At 42.3% G+C, this 14,939-nt stretch overlaps 1 protein-coding gene across 5 annotated transcripts in view; it reads right to left on the bottom strand.

The window, feature by feature from the left end:
- LOC125333446 (sodium channel protein type 5 subunit alpha-like) overlaps positions 1–14,939 on the bottom strand; it is a 216,089-nt gene that overhangs the window by 110,112 nt on the left and 91,038 nt on the right. For 4 of the 5 annotated variants that reach the window (XM_048319415.1, XM_048319370.1, XM_048319497.1 and 1 more), the window contains exons 9-12: positions 14,197–14,338; positions 12,353–12,550; positions 8,374–8,547; positions 5,561–5,962 (exon numbers count right to left, since the gene is read on the bottom strand). In XM_048319415.1, the coding sequence (XP_048175372.1) occupies positions 5,561–5,962; positions 8,374–8,547; positions 12,353–12,550; positions 14,197–14,338 (916 nt within the window). The remainder of the gene's footprint in view (positions 1–5,560; positions 5,963–8,373; positions 8,548–12,352; positions 12,551–14,196; positions 14,339–14,939) is intronic. The other variant, XM_048319671.1, reaches the window with a different exon arrangement.

Here is a 14,939-nt window from a genome sequence, read left to right as displayed (position 1 = left end):
AACATAGGCACCTGCAGCAGGACAAGATTATTTGTGTTGCTCCCCGATTGACTGGAAACGTTCCTCTTTTGGATTAGCTAAATTCTATAGAGACAAATACACTGTTCAGTAATTTACATGTGAATGAGGATGTATAACAGAGTTATTTTTTTCTTACTGCCTACAGTTTTGAACTATGTCAAAACTATTATGGGAAGATGGGCTTCCACATAGCAGCACTTTTAAAGACCGTTTCTGGGAACAGGTTTAGTTTTCCTTGTACACTTTTTTTTTTCCAAGCAGAGAAAGAGGTGGGCAGGCCACACCATGTGCAACAGACCAAATTAAGGCACCAGCACAAATATTTAACGAAATTGGAGGACATAATAGAGCACAGCATTAAAAAGAAACCATTTAATTTTGGGGGTGCTTAACTATTTGAAGAGATGTGCCATAAACTAAATCAGTTTGAAATATTTGTATCAAATCTGAGTGATTTACACTTAGGATGTACAAAAGCAAAGTTTGAAATGAGCAGGAACCAGAGCTGTGGTGACAACTCTGTGTGACAGCATCAGAGGGCTGGGTGGCTTTCATCCACATAACTCACTGGCGGATTTTTGGATGACTTACTCTGTTGACCTTTATTTCTGAACATGGAAACTGCTAACACTTTCCCTTTTCACCAGTCCTGTGGCAAAGCAAGAAGTGAAAGAGAGAAATTTTACCTCAGGGTGGTTTTAGACTCAACAAGAAAACCTCAAACCAATGTGGTCAGCAAAAGCCTTTTATGCCTAGCTGAAACAAAACCCAAGGTCTTTTCTTTTTCTTCTTTCTTTTTAAAAGAATATCACAAAAAATAAAGTCATCTAAACTTCTAAATCTTTATTTCAGTCCCTTGATAAACATCTTTCCCTGTCTCAAGGGCTCACTGCCCAGGTACTTTCCCTCCTGCCAAACTAGCAATGCTCAGTATTTCAAGTTTCCTAGAAGAGAAAACACAAGAGGAAATTCAGGAAAGGTAGTATGTGCAAGAGGGTGTTCCCAGGTTACTCCAGCCTCGTTGCCCATCCCAAAGCCGTGTCACAGGCTGCCCCACCCTGCTCCTGAACTATGGAAAGCTTTGGTGAGGAGGTGCTCCAGGGAGAGCAAAGCAGTGCAGATCACCAGCTAACAGCCAGGGCCCACTTGGAAACCACCACCCTTTCAGTCCTGCATCCATTTCCCTTCCACTTCCAACCTCTGGAATAATTGCAAAGTCAGGTTAAACTAAAAATCTTGTGATTTCCCTGCAAGGTTACGGCTCCAGCTGGATTTAGGAGGCAAGAAGGGATGTGTTTTGTGTGTTTCTTAACCCTCTAGAAGTTCTTGACAGACACAGGTGGGATCTCACTCAGCCTCATCAGAACCCATGGATAAATTGAGCTCCAGGTAACAGCTCATTAACCAAATCCAATTCTGCTCAAGCATATCAATACCTTGTGAAGGGAGGTGTTATTCTAACCTCTTAACTAAGAAACACCAGAACACAACAGAGCAATGCAAGGCTGCAAATAAATACTGCAGAACCTTTAGGTTGTAGTGTGCCCTGAAGTTACTTACATAATGTATAGATTTTCTCTAAATAAAGCAAAAGCCAATATCCCACCCAGCTATCAGCAGGAGTGTAAAAAACATATCATTTTTCAAATCTCTCAGTTTCAGGTCAAGACAATAGCAATTAGGACTTTTAGCATAGTCACCAGGTCCCACTTATGTCGTATTTACACCGGGCTGAGTTTGATAAAATCAGCAGCTGCGCCACTTGAAGAAAGCTGATAGCAGAATAGGACAGCCCTGACTGAGTGCTCTTCAGGACACAGTGGAGATTTCCAGAACAGTGACTAGGACTTGTCATGGGTTTCCTGGGACAAGCTCCCTGCACCCCTCAGACTTGGTCACCTCTTGCTCTTCCCCTCTGGGTGATGACTGCCACACCCAGACCTGCTTTGTGAAGGGTATTTGAAGACCACACTTTCAATTGCACTACTTTGCTCTTCCTATGACCTCTGCAGGCTCTCTGGCTTGAATCCTCACTGCAGTGAATCCTCTGTGCTGCCGATGGCAGCTCCCCACAATGCTGCCACTGCTCCTTGTGGGAACTCTCTTGCGGCGTGGGGACACCCATAGGTGTAGCAAAGTGTGCAGAAGGTACAACATCCTCCTCTTGCTCAGGCTGTGCACTGAAGCCCCTGGGGACTTTCAGGACTGCTTTGATGCAGAAGAGTTCATGGGCAGGTGCCACTCTGCATGGACCATGCTGATTATGGTAAGCAATCCCAATGACCATCCAGATTGCCCCAGCTGATGAGACTGATGGACTTGAGCACCATCCACTGAGATAACCTAAAGTCCCCCCTTTTTCCTCAGCTGTGTTTAGGAATTAGGGAGAGGAGATGGATAGTGCAAACAGACTCGGTTTCTCATGGAAACCCACTCATCCATCCGTGCCAAGCAGCCAAGGCCATCTGAACAAAATTTGAAACTGGCTTTTTTTTCTTACATGCTTTTCTGCAGCCAAGTGTCAGGATGTCACTCCTCTGAGTCACCAGCCTGAATAGTGGGATAACCTGCTGCAGCCACATCTCTCTTGGGAGAGGGCAGCTGAACTGCACAGATGTTTTCATGTCAGCTCAGCTGCCACCTGCAGCCATTCCCATGGGCAGATGGCCCTTGGCTGGGACAGGGGGTAGCAGCTGCAATGACACAAAGGCATGGAAGTTGTTCGTTGTGGTCCCAACCACTTTGCTTGGATTAAACTGTTCAGGCTGAATTTTGCTAAAGCTGGTGAGGCTAAAATGCTCAAAAGCGGAGAGTGACTGTTTGTGCTTTCCCTGAGAAACCTGAGAAGGGCCCACTTTGAAATAATTTGTGACAGCTATGGGCTAAGTCACTATTTGTGACTGAAGGACTAAACGCAAAACCAGACATGGTCAGATCTTGTTCGATGTTTGCTCTGTCCTTTAAATCAGAAGTGCTCCTCCAAGCTTTCCCCAAATCAGAATTCAGCGATCTCCCTGCTGAGTAGCCATCAGATGGGTCTGTGTTAGGCTCATCAGATACCACAAAGTGACCTAAACAAGTGCATCTTCAAAACCTAATGTTGTAAATTGTGTTTTTTTCAGCTCCATCAACCCAGGTGTTGCATTTGCATGAGCAAAGCCACAGTTACACCTCAGGAAGCTGCAAGTCAGGGCTTAACCCATGTTACAGCAATGCATTTTCATGGACTGGCCCCTTCATTTCTTGCTCATGAGAGATACAACAGATAGCCCAAGTGGGTCCTTTTTCACCATGGGCTCACACTTGTCCAAAATAAACAACAGCAGCAGGGTCGGTGAGGTTAATGAGGTAACTGCAACTTCACCCGGCAACATCTTTCTTTTACCTTCCCCAAACATATCAAGAGACTGTAAAAAGAGGACAAAGCTGCTAACTAAGAACAAATTCAACTTCAAATTTTAACATGAAAAAGGTGAAAATCATCAAATGCAAAGCCCAGAAACACGCTGATGTATCTCCAAGCATGCTGAGGGGTCAGATTTGCTATTTCCTTCTGCCTGAGCCACAGCTGAGGCTGCACGTTTGTGCACAGCGCTTACAACTCCTGTAGTGACTACATCTGTACAGCCATGGGCCCCTTGCCAATTAGCTTTTAACTCCAGCTCACATTTTCTGGATAGATTAGATACCAAACCTGTTTTGCAGAAGACACAGTATCCTTCACATTGCATCACTGGATGAGCATCTGTTACTATAGTGCCTGGGTGTTATTTCCTAGATGACCAGGGAACTGCCAAGTGAGCTCACCCACCCGGGCCATTCAATTTTCAACATCCATTTTTTCAAAAGGCAGGAAGCCGACAAATGAAAATAAATGCCAGCAGAGCTCAGAGCCTCCCCATCACCTCAGGACCCAATCCTGTAAAATACCAATATTTTCTGTGAAAGGTTGAGTGCTCTCATGCTTTGCTAAGCTTTTTCTGACAGCAGGGACAGCCTCAGCAGACTGCAGAGATGCTTTCCTTGCAGAGAAAAGGGGGACATCCTCTACTCATCTACTGAGGTCTTTTGACCTTGGTTCAGAATTTTATTTTAAACAGATGCACAGATATTCTTCCTTAGTTCCTTTAAAACACAGCTTTTTTTTTTTTTTTTTCTTTTCTTTTTTTACAAAGCTAAATCCAATAAAACCTCCCTATCTACAAACAGTGTTTCTGTTGCTCAGTTGTTCAGAGAATAGTCCCAGGACTGGTCATCCTTGTCCACAGAGAGTAAAAGTAGGATTACCAAACTCCTAAATGAAGGAAGGTGTGAACATCTGAAAAAGCAGCAACAGTCTCAAAACTGTCAACAAAACAGATAATTCTCACACCAACCAGTTTCCCACATGTAGCACGGCCCCTTCTTTCCTCGGTAGTGTGAAAGTCTATTTGCAGAACTACAGGGGATGCCCAGATAGGTGAGGAAAAAAATTCAGTCCAAACCCTGAAAGGAATGAAGCTGCTTGGCTCTAGAGAAAAAATCTGCTTCTCAATTTACTGATAATCTGACACCACGGCTGGGATCCATCTCTCTCACCTTTCTCTTCCAGAGATAACTTGCCTAATATATGTTATAATCACATTTGGGTTTTTTTCCCACCAATGTAACCTGGTTTTGGCACCTTGTTACTCTGAGTGGGCTTTATCTCACCTAACTTAAGACTTGTGGTCAAAGTGAACAGAAAGAAGCACTTCCAAGGAGAGAGATTATTCTGATCCATTTTTGATCCCTAAAATGAAATAAATCCTGCCCACACTGACTGTAGCAGTGACCTCTATCACTTTAAAGACTGTTGAGAGTGATGAGCTTCAATGTAGATTATCTATGTAAAAAAGAGATAAATTCCCACCATCTCAAACTAGCAACCTGTCCAAATTGCTCTGCCTGAGTAGCTGCTATTTCCAAAAACACCATCTCATGGTGTTGCTCTGCAACAAAGATGCTGGCAATCTGCAAAAGGGCTGAAATCTGTTGATCATCATTTCCTGAGTGTAATTTGAACTGGGCACTAAAACCTTCTGGAAACTACCTTTGGACTGTAAGGAACAACCCTCTACAAGTAGCCCAAGAGAAGACCAGAGGTCAGATGCAAACAGAGAGCAACCAGAGAGAGAAAACAAAGTTGCAAGATGGCAAGACTTCACTGAATCATTTAAAAACCGTCATTTTCTATCCACCAGACAATGTCAGGTATACAAAAGTCAAAAGAAATCAAGATTAAAAGTGTCCCTTCAAGAAAAGAAAGTCCATGTCAAACCCAAGATTTAGGTGTTTGCCTCCTGACAGCTCTGAAGAGAAAGTCTTACCAGAAGGCAAGAACCTCTCTAGATACACATTTCTCTGTGAATCAACTTCTTGTCTTCCCACCCTGCCTGGAGTGGTGGGTCTGGGTTTCTCACTGTAGGCTCCGTATCGTGTAAATAAATTACAGCAATCTCCAACAACATTTAGAAGGAAACAAGAGCGCGAATCACATACAAAATTATAAAGTACTCACCAGGTCGCCTGTCGCAGGCTTTTCCATAATAACTGGGGGGAGCAGTAACCCTGCAGGAGAAGCAGGGTCTGGGTTGAGTGCCCCGGTGCCTCCTCCTATCAGGGAAACCACACCATTGCAATCCACTGAGCTGTTCCTTTTGCCCGTCTGGGTGTAGTTGGGAGTAGTAGGGTGAGAACTATGGCTCACTTGACTTTGCACGCTTGGACGCCTCCCAGATCTTGGAATTAAGAGAGAGCCCCGGTGGCTTTCATTTTCCCCAGCGATGCTGATCTCATCATCGGCAAAATCTGTCTCGGAGCAAGTGTCTCTGCCACGGAGTCGGAAACTGAAAACGCTTCCGTGGCTGGTTCTGCGCTTCACCAAGTTTGCACTGGGACCATAACTAATGCCAAGGAGAGTCTGGAAACCCCCAGAAAGGAAAAAGGGGAAAGAGAAACAACATTTTGCAACATGTCTGCAGGAGCAAGGAAGTTCTGGGGGAGAGCAGTAAGTTCCATTTTAAACCAAGTGCTTCAGAGAAAGAGAGACTTAATTACAGGTATTCAGACTCCGCAAAGTTAAGAGGTTGAACAGTCATTCCTGGCCATCAGGTATTTGTCTAATACTTGACAGTTAAAGATGTACTGAAAAAGGAAGGGTCAAGGTGGCATTCAGCTCACAGTGTGATACTTCCTTTGCTTCTACTCCCCCCCATAGGACCAGTGCCAGAGGAGCTGGGAAGGCAGCACAAGGAGTGGAAGACAGGAGCAGGGAAGGGGATCCATCTCCAATCTACTGCATTATCATACATCTTCATAACAGCTAGGGAAGGAACAGTGCAGTGGGAGAAGACTAGATAAAGAAATAGGGCAGGAAATGAACTGCAGGGAAAATGAGAAGAAGAGGGAAGAAGAAGAAGCAGAATACGACGGAAGAAGGTGATAAAAGAAAAAGAAAAAAAAACCAAAACAAACCAAGAGCAAGAAGAGGGATATGGCTTATTAGTTTGTAAAATGATTATCTCAGTGCACATGGCTGCTTAAGGGCTAGGTAACCTCAGTACACAGCAGTCTCCCTCACTCAAATATCAGCCTTGACGATCCACTCTGACGTCAGTTAGTGAGACTGCAACTCTGCCAGAGCATCAGCAAGATGTAGCCAAGGACTAAACACACCTAAAATCTGGCAGAGTAAAAAGGATCTTCAGAAAATGTGTAAGGAATTCGAGTCTATCCCTTTCTCTTCTCTCTAAAGAGGAAATTACTGGAGTAAGAACATTTAGGCGGAATATATTTTTTAATTTATGCCTGCACAGAATTTCCAGCTTCTTCAGAACTTTCCCATGAGCCAAGTATCTATGAAGAGAGGTCAGATTGCCACAGCACCCACAAACCAGACAAATCAAATGAAGCCTGATTTCATTTTGTGCTGTAGCTTACACTACTGAGTTATGTAATGATGCTATTTAGTGACACTGGTACATGGAGGAGTACAAAACCCAGGCTCTCTCTAACTAAAAACAACCCATTTGGATTGCTACTAAATTTCAGCTGGTCAAAAATCCATGCCTGGGTTTCCATGGCACAGTCATTGAGACTGATTTCTGATGGCAAGACACTTCCAGCTGCTCAGATAGCATCTGAATGATGATTCAGCCATATTCCCTCCAACCATGCCAGACACAGCCTTGCAGAGAAGATTTACTATGAGCTTTGAAATGTGTCCCCCATGCTTCTCATGCATATGACATCCAGGGGCGAAAAGTGAAAACAAGGAATACTAATCTGAGAAATAAACTGGAAATGCACAGCTCCAGTCCACGGTCCTTCTGGCATGTGGTGTCCTGAAACCCATTCAGAATGAAGCTAAAGAGCAGTTCTGGCTTTAGCAAAGGTGTAATTTGTTACACGACCTATTCGACCAATGAGACAACAACAGAAACTACTGGATTAAAAAATGCATGTCATTTACAAAAATCCAGCTCTGGGTAAATTTTGTGAGCTGGGGAGTCATTAATTGGTCACATTTATTTACATCACTTACATGTTTTCTATGAGCTTTTTATGGCTGCCAAGTATCCCTAAATTCACTGACAACAAAATAGAAAAGGACTTAGCCCATTACATGGCTATTCAAAACAACAACAAAAAGTGATTTAAACTTTGCCCTCAGTTAAACAAAGACAAATTATCTGGAGCTATTTATGATCCCTTGATACATACAGCATGGGCAGATTCATATTCATGCATGTCAGGAACATTTACATAAAACCTTATTTAATAACACTGTCACTCTGTTTTTCTTCCCTGCAATAGAAAGTAGAAACAAGTGCCACAAAGTTTTGACTTGGAGGCAACCAGCAAAGGAATATAAAAATGTTAATAGCGTCTTTGTATAATATTTAAAAAGCCCTCTGAGACAAGTTTCCTCCTTTTCTCCTCCTCTCTTTTATTTTTAAGCTTTGTAGGTTTCCTCTAAGATTTTTTTTATCTCTAGTAGGGATAGGATAGATATAATCAGATGAATGAAAGAAAATAAACCAGACCGAGGGTAATATTGAAGCAAAAAAAAAAAAAAAAGGCAAAAAAATTTGAAAAAAACAGGTTTATAAAAATGTTTAATGGGCATTTTTAATTAATTTTTAAAATAAAGTGGTAATATATTTCCTTCCACTGCTCTAACACAGTCTGCAGTGTCTGCTGTGTTAATATTAGTTACAATATTGAATACCTGATTCTTATAAAAGTTTCAGCTTTAATTGCCTTGTTCAGAACCTGGCCTGTCCAGGAAAGCACAGTGTGGAACAAGTGATGTTTCAGACCATGGCTTACCATCCTCCTTTGACCATCATCGTAGTCACACTTGGGATTCCTTTGGTCTTCCCCATACTCATCTGCCCCCAAAGATTTCTTTTTCTTTCGCTTATTTCTTCTTTCTTTTCCACTTTTAGGTGACATTTCCAATGAACTGAGTGACATTGAATCAATTCCTTTAGCAGCTAGTGCCTAAATCAGAAGATGGTAGAAGGTATGAAAATTCTTATTTCAGGATTGCAGTGGAAACTAGTACTTACTGCTCAGAAATTATTTTTCATTTTAAATTTTAAGGTTGTATAGGAGAGATATTAAACATTTCAGGAGATAATCATAAAACTTAGGAATGGCTGCATAAAAGAATGGCTTTTATGTGGAGTTCCCACACAAGACCCTTTGGCATATCACGAAGGAACAGCCTGTGTGCACACGGCATGCACACATCTCTGGAGTAACACTTCTGGTGCCAGACAAAGAAAAATCTCAAGCTGGGGAGCCTCAGATTAAAGTCTCCCTGGACTTCAGCCCCTTGAAGTGGGACTGCTGGACAGGAGGGCAGCCCAGCTGGCTGCTGGGATTTTCCCTCCCCTGTCACAGAGGGATGCTAGGAACAGCAGGCAGCTCAGCCAGCACGTTTCTGTAAACACTCATCCCGAGGAGCAGCACAGGCAGCTGCGATCAGAGATGCAAAGGGAGAACCATGGGCTTAACTGGAGATAAGGTGGCCTTTGCTGTGCCATGTGCTCCCACGCTGTGCTGTCTATCTGCTGGGATCGCTGCAGGAGCAGGCTGATAACACACCAGCTCCTGGGAGCCCTGCAGAAGCCCAATTTCAAAGCCTGAGCACTCAAAGCCACAGCCTTGGGAGCAAATGAGCATTCAGGAGGAAAGACTGATAGGAGCTGCGAGAGCTGGGGCCCCGTCCCTGGCACAGGCAGGAGGAGTGAGGGGGCTCTGAGTACAAGGGTCAGGTTTGGAGGTGCTGGAGAACCACATCAGTGGCCTGGGGACCAGCCCAGTGCAGAGCCCCCAGCTGAAACACCTGAAGAGAGTGAATTGTTAAAAAAAGCCTCTCCAGGTTCCCCAGAACAGGAGAAACAGATGAATCCTCAGTGCTATTGTCTGTAAGCCACTAGAATCAAACAGGCAATCATCTCTCCACTGCAAAATACTCCCTTCCTCCCACAGGCATCAGTCCAAGGAAAGTGAAGGCACTTAACAGCTGTGTAAAGAATCAATCATGTATTTCAAGGAGTAGTGGTAGCTCTATCAGGCTGAGAGCACAACAAAACTTAATTCCTGTGGGAAATATCTTTTATAAGCAAGCTGCTTAAAGCAGAGAGGAGGAGGGCTCAGACACTGGTCTAGGCTGTTGGCTTGATTTTTTTTTTTTTTTGAGTCGATTGATTTAATTGCTCTGCTGAAGTGCTTTCTCTTCATAAAGATTCGGCAAGTCTTTTGGTGTTAAGCTCAGATTTAGGAATGTGTTAGACCAATTGTATAAATTGACTGATAGTCCCCAAGCAGGTCTATCAATTATATTTATGCTCCCTTTATACTGCACAGTGTAAAAGCTGGCCCGAAGAGTTTTGGTTTTCCTCTCTGATTGCTGTCATATTTTGTTGATCTAGAAAATAGTGTAGGTTGTGCTACTAAGCATTCTGTATTCATACTGCAAAATAGGCTAATTTTTAGTTTATTAGCATTTTCTTACCTATTGCTTGGGTTGCATTGTTTCTGTGCTCAATACCTCTGTCAGATATTGAAAAAGGATTTGGACTGAATTGTTCCTCAGGGCATGGAGGATCACAGAGTCATAGCACAGCTTGTGATGGAAAGGACCTTAGAATTCATCCAACCCCCTTGCCATGGGCAGGGACACCTTCCCAGTTTACTCAGTGCTCCATCCATCCAGGGCTCGAGGATGTCCTCACGTCCTGCCTATCTATCCTTTCTGTCTGGGTTCCTGTGGCTGGACCACATCCTTGTCCTCAAGCACTGCAGGCCATAACCCACTGCAACAACTGCAGGGGCAGGAAATGTTTGTGGGACCAAGTATGCCTGGCAAGGACATGTGATGGCTGAAAGAAGGGAGGAAAGTTTAGTTCACACAAGCCCTGACATGGGGATCATGCAAGAGACAGTTCTTGAGGCAAGAACTTAATGGTACAGTGAGGAAGTCAAAACCAGTATCTTGATCAAGGTTTGGAGAACCAGATTAAAACTGAGTAGCTCTGACTGGGGTGAGATATCTGAGCAGGACATCTGAAAGCTCCATGGTGCAGCCACCCAATTCCCTTTCCTGAGCCTCTTCTTCCAAATGTCTACTTTGGGATTTGCAGAAGTACCGGACTTCATTAGTGAACATGATGGACCCAAATCACTCCACTCCTGAATTTCCTTCCCATAAAACTAGGATAATACTCCAGGAGTATTGCAAACACAAATGAGCATTTTTGAAGCACACAGAGTCTGAGCAGTGACAAGGGGCACTGAAAAAGCTCGGAGGATGTTAGTCACTTCCTCTTCCAAGCACGCTTTGACTGCCTGAGCCGGGAAGTCTGCTCGAGCTGGCCTAAGGCAACAGAACAAATGATGAGAAAGCAAAGAGCTGCTCTCGAGTCATGTACTGCCCACCCTTTGCACTGAACAGGGCATGGGGAAGATGAGAAATGGTTGGCTAAAGAAAGGCTCTATTATAAAGCATATAGAGAAATGGGAAAAATTCAGCTTTTCCCCTGAAAACTTTCTTTTTTGCCACATTATAGTTTCTGGGCTTAATGTTCCTTTTTTTGTGTACATACGGGCTTAATCGAAATCAAAGCCTTCAAAATGAAATTCTTAAATATCTTTAATTATAGTTGGGGCTACCAAAGTTGACTGTTATTAGGAAGAGCTCAGCTGGAGTCAAAAACACACGAAAATTTCTGAAAAATAGGTATGAGTTGGAGCTCAGTTTGCTCCCTTAGGTTATGGCAGAGAATTACTCTGTTCAGAGTGCCTGTATATGGACTAAATTGCATTTACCTATTACTTAAACTATCAAAGAGGATCTTTAAAAGGACTTAAATGATTCATAAACCACTACTAGCACTTTGTCAAGAGTGAATTGCATTTTCTATTTTCTTTCCAAGGATTTAAATGGGCTTTGGATTAGGCCCTGAAGGCATATGTACCCAAAAGAAAATTATGTATATTAGTTTATATTGTGTTTCAAGGATTTATTTCTCTGAACTACAGTGCTACGTGTTATTTCAGACTAATTTTCTTATTGTCTTCTTGTTCACAGCACCTAAAATGTTCTCTTCTGCTGTTTAATAAAAGCGTTCTACCCCACACAAACCACATGCAAATTAAATACTGTTATTAAGGCTATAAGGCTACATCCACCATTTGACCTCCCTGGTTTGTTTAAATTTATGACATAACATTAAATCCATACCCTTTGCATAATTTGCAGATCTTAACCTCAAGGTCTGCCTGTTTACTTTTCCAGGAATGAAACTGTATGTGCTTCAAAGAGGTCATCCTACATCTTTATCTTCATTATCAAACAATTGGGTATTCATGGCAGGTTGAGCAAGACAGTGAGGAAACCGATGTGTGCTAAAGGGATGGTGGAAGGAGGTTCAGCTGGGGCTATGGCTGAGCTACCAAAACAGCTGGTTGGTGCTCAAATACAGATGTAGTTTTCCCACCACTAAAACATCTCACATGCCAAACAATATAAATTTCTCCGCTCGCATATGGGGTACGGTTAAACCAGTACAGCTCTGGATATGTATACTCCAAATGGCCCCAATCCTAACAGGGAGAACTAGAATTACTTTTTCAGAAAAAAAAAAAAAAATTGCTATAACTTTGTCCAGTACAATAAACTGCTTTCAAGCAACTCTTACTTTGGTTATCACACAAATGTAAAATAAAGGGGACGTTAATCTCAAAGTAACATTTGTTCAAGTCACCTAAGGCTAATCATGTCACATAGTTCACTGACCTCCTGCTCTTTCTTTAACATCTCCATGGCTTCCCGAAACTTTCTTTCCTTCTCCTCTGTTTCAGCAATAGTGGCTTGGTTCTGCTCCTCATATGCCATGGCAACAACAGCCAGAATCAGGTTGATCAGATAAAATGAACCCAGAAAGATGACCAGCATAAAAAAAAGCATGTAGATCTTCCCAGCAGATCTGAGAGTCTGTAAGTGAAAAAGTAAAATTAACACAGCTTAACAATGTTTCTTAAAAGAAAAAAAAAATTAAAGAAAAGAAGGGTTTTTTTTAAACTTAGATTTATAATATAATTGAATCCAGCCTTTGTTAATAGTTCAAACAGAAAGCCTTTGATGAGAAATGACAACCATATACAAGGAAATAATCTTCTCACCAATAAGTTTTTACACCTTAATCAAAAATTGTGCGCCTTGCAGTGAATTAATTTCTAAAAGAAGAATGCTTTCAATGCTTTCCTCCTTTACCAAATATCTCTGCTACTTTTCTTTTAGAATAGATATTACAGCAGTTGCAGTGAAAAATTCCCCCACAGCTCAGCCTGGTTTTGTCCAGTGCGTAGAAACCATCCAAGTGGGATTCATGCTGGATCCCCTCAGATGTCTACAATCCAGGTCCTTTTTCAGGGAGAAAAAACACATGTTTAGGGTGCAATTCATCCAATACCATTGAGACATCAGTGTCAGGATGAGAAGAATCAAGCCTTGGGCTCTGCTGAATGTACCCCCTGTTTCTTCACCAGATTTATCGGCAAAACTGGAATTTTGGGGGACAGCTTATGTGTAACAGATATGTAACAGATATGTCCCATGCTCAGTGAGTTGATACTACTGACAGAAAACACTGTGTGATAGTATAAGGTCAAATAATAAAAAGGACTGATGTTCATCCTTATTTGCTGTGATAGTTTCTGTCTTCCAGAGTTGTACACGTAGCTCTGTGTCAAGTAAGTGAATACAGTTGTTTAAAGAATCTTCAGTTTCATTGTTTTACATTTTCCTGAAGTGAAATTGTGTAACTGGCTGTATGTGAAGCTGAAATCCCCCAAATCTTCAGCGATGTCTACCTCAGTACCTTCAGAGTAGTTCTGTCAACATTATCCCTTGATTTCCTTACGATCACGTTCCCGTTTTGGCAGGTTTGAGATGCAGCAGCAAATCATCAGTGTCCTCATGGACAGAGAATGTAATTCAGTACCAAACTGGCAGATGTAGTTCTTTGGGGTTTGCACACATTTCAGGAAATGCATGCTGAAGTGAGCATTTACTCTGAGACCACCGTGCATGTGACTGTGAGCTGAGTCTGGATCTGTTTATGCCTCTGTCAGGTGTCCACAATGAAGAGCTTGCAGCAGGGGGAACTGAAATGTGTCATGTAGTCTTGCCATTTTCTGAATTTGTGCTCATCACCATGCCTGGCAAAATCAGATATGCCAAGTATACAGATGCTTCCCTAGCCCTTTCTTGAGCCGGACTCGAAAGATTTGTTTGTGTTACACCATCCAACAAAAAATCACCAAGTGGTGATGTGGTGATCTTCCTCAAGCAGTGAACTTCATTTAGACTCAGGTGAATTAGTGTCCTTCTCTCAGCACCACTTTTTCTCAATTTGCCCAAACACCCAGCCTAATGTCTTCGAATATCATCACTTTTAATAAATTAATTGTAAGAACTGATTGTCCTCCTCCAGAAGATCTGATCATCCTTCTCTAGAACACACACAGAGCACAGTTTACCTAATAACCAGCAATTCTTTCTTTAACTATTATATATGCCACTGTAACAAGATGATGTGTTTATTTATACTTTTTAACAGTAATAAAATAACCTGATACCTGTTGGTAAAGACGTTCCCAGTAATCTTGAGTCATAAGACGGAACAAGGAGAGAAAGGCCCAGCCAAAAGTATCAAAGCTTGTGTAACCATGGTCAGGATTTTCCCCAGCCTTCAGACATATATATCCCTCAGGGCACGTGCTGCAAAACATCAAATACAATCTATGAGATGCATTTTATCTGGCTCCAACATGGAGAAACTGATTTCCAGGGAAACACATTGGATGCTCTTGGTTAAGAGCATCAATGGTAAATTCTTTCACTGTGTAAAACCACAGGAAATAGGTGATGCTACTTCATGATACCAAAGGTCTTTGCAATCTTATTTTTACTTTGAAAGATTAAACAGAGAAATAATAACCATAGCACAGGGTGCAATGGCAAATAATACCACCTAGCACTTCATATATTTGGAACAGACTGGAATTAGGTGCCTAGACAGGACTTTAGTACTTAAATATAGTTTCTCTTAGCACTTCTTCCTAATTAAGAATCAAAAACCTGGTGTCTCCTGTTACAATTGCAGGTAACACTGTGATGAGGAACCTGCTCTTTTGCTTACACAGCCTGACACTGGCTGGACACCACCAGCCTGTGCTATCAGAGCACCTTCCTGATTGCTTCCTTTGCCTGACCTCACTCACCCCCCACAAGGATTAAATCTTTAATCTAAGAAACCCAGGCCTTTGTTCCACTCACTGCCACAGTCTGGGGTCATGACATTTTTTCTATTTCCGCCAGG

Source organism: Corvus hawaiiensis, chromosome 1 (genome assembly GCF_020740725.1).
Source record: "Corvus hawaiiensis isolate bCorHaw1 chromosome 1, bCorHaw1.pri.cur, whole genome shotgun sequence".
Taxonomy (NCBI): Eukaryota; Metazoa; Chordata; class Aves; order Passeriformes; family Corvidae; genus Corvus; species Corvus hawaiiensis.
The sequence above is the reverse complement of the archived record's forward strand: the minus strand, read 5'-3'. Positions and strand labels throughout refer to the sequence as shown.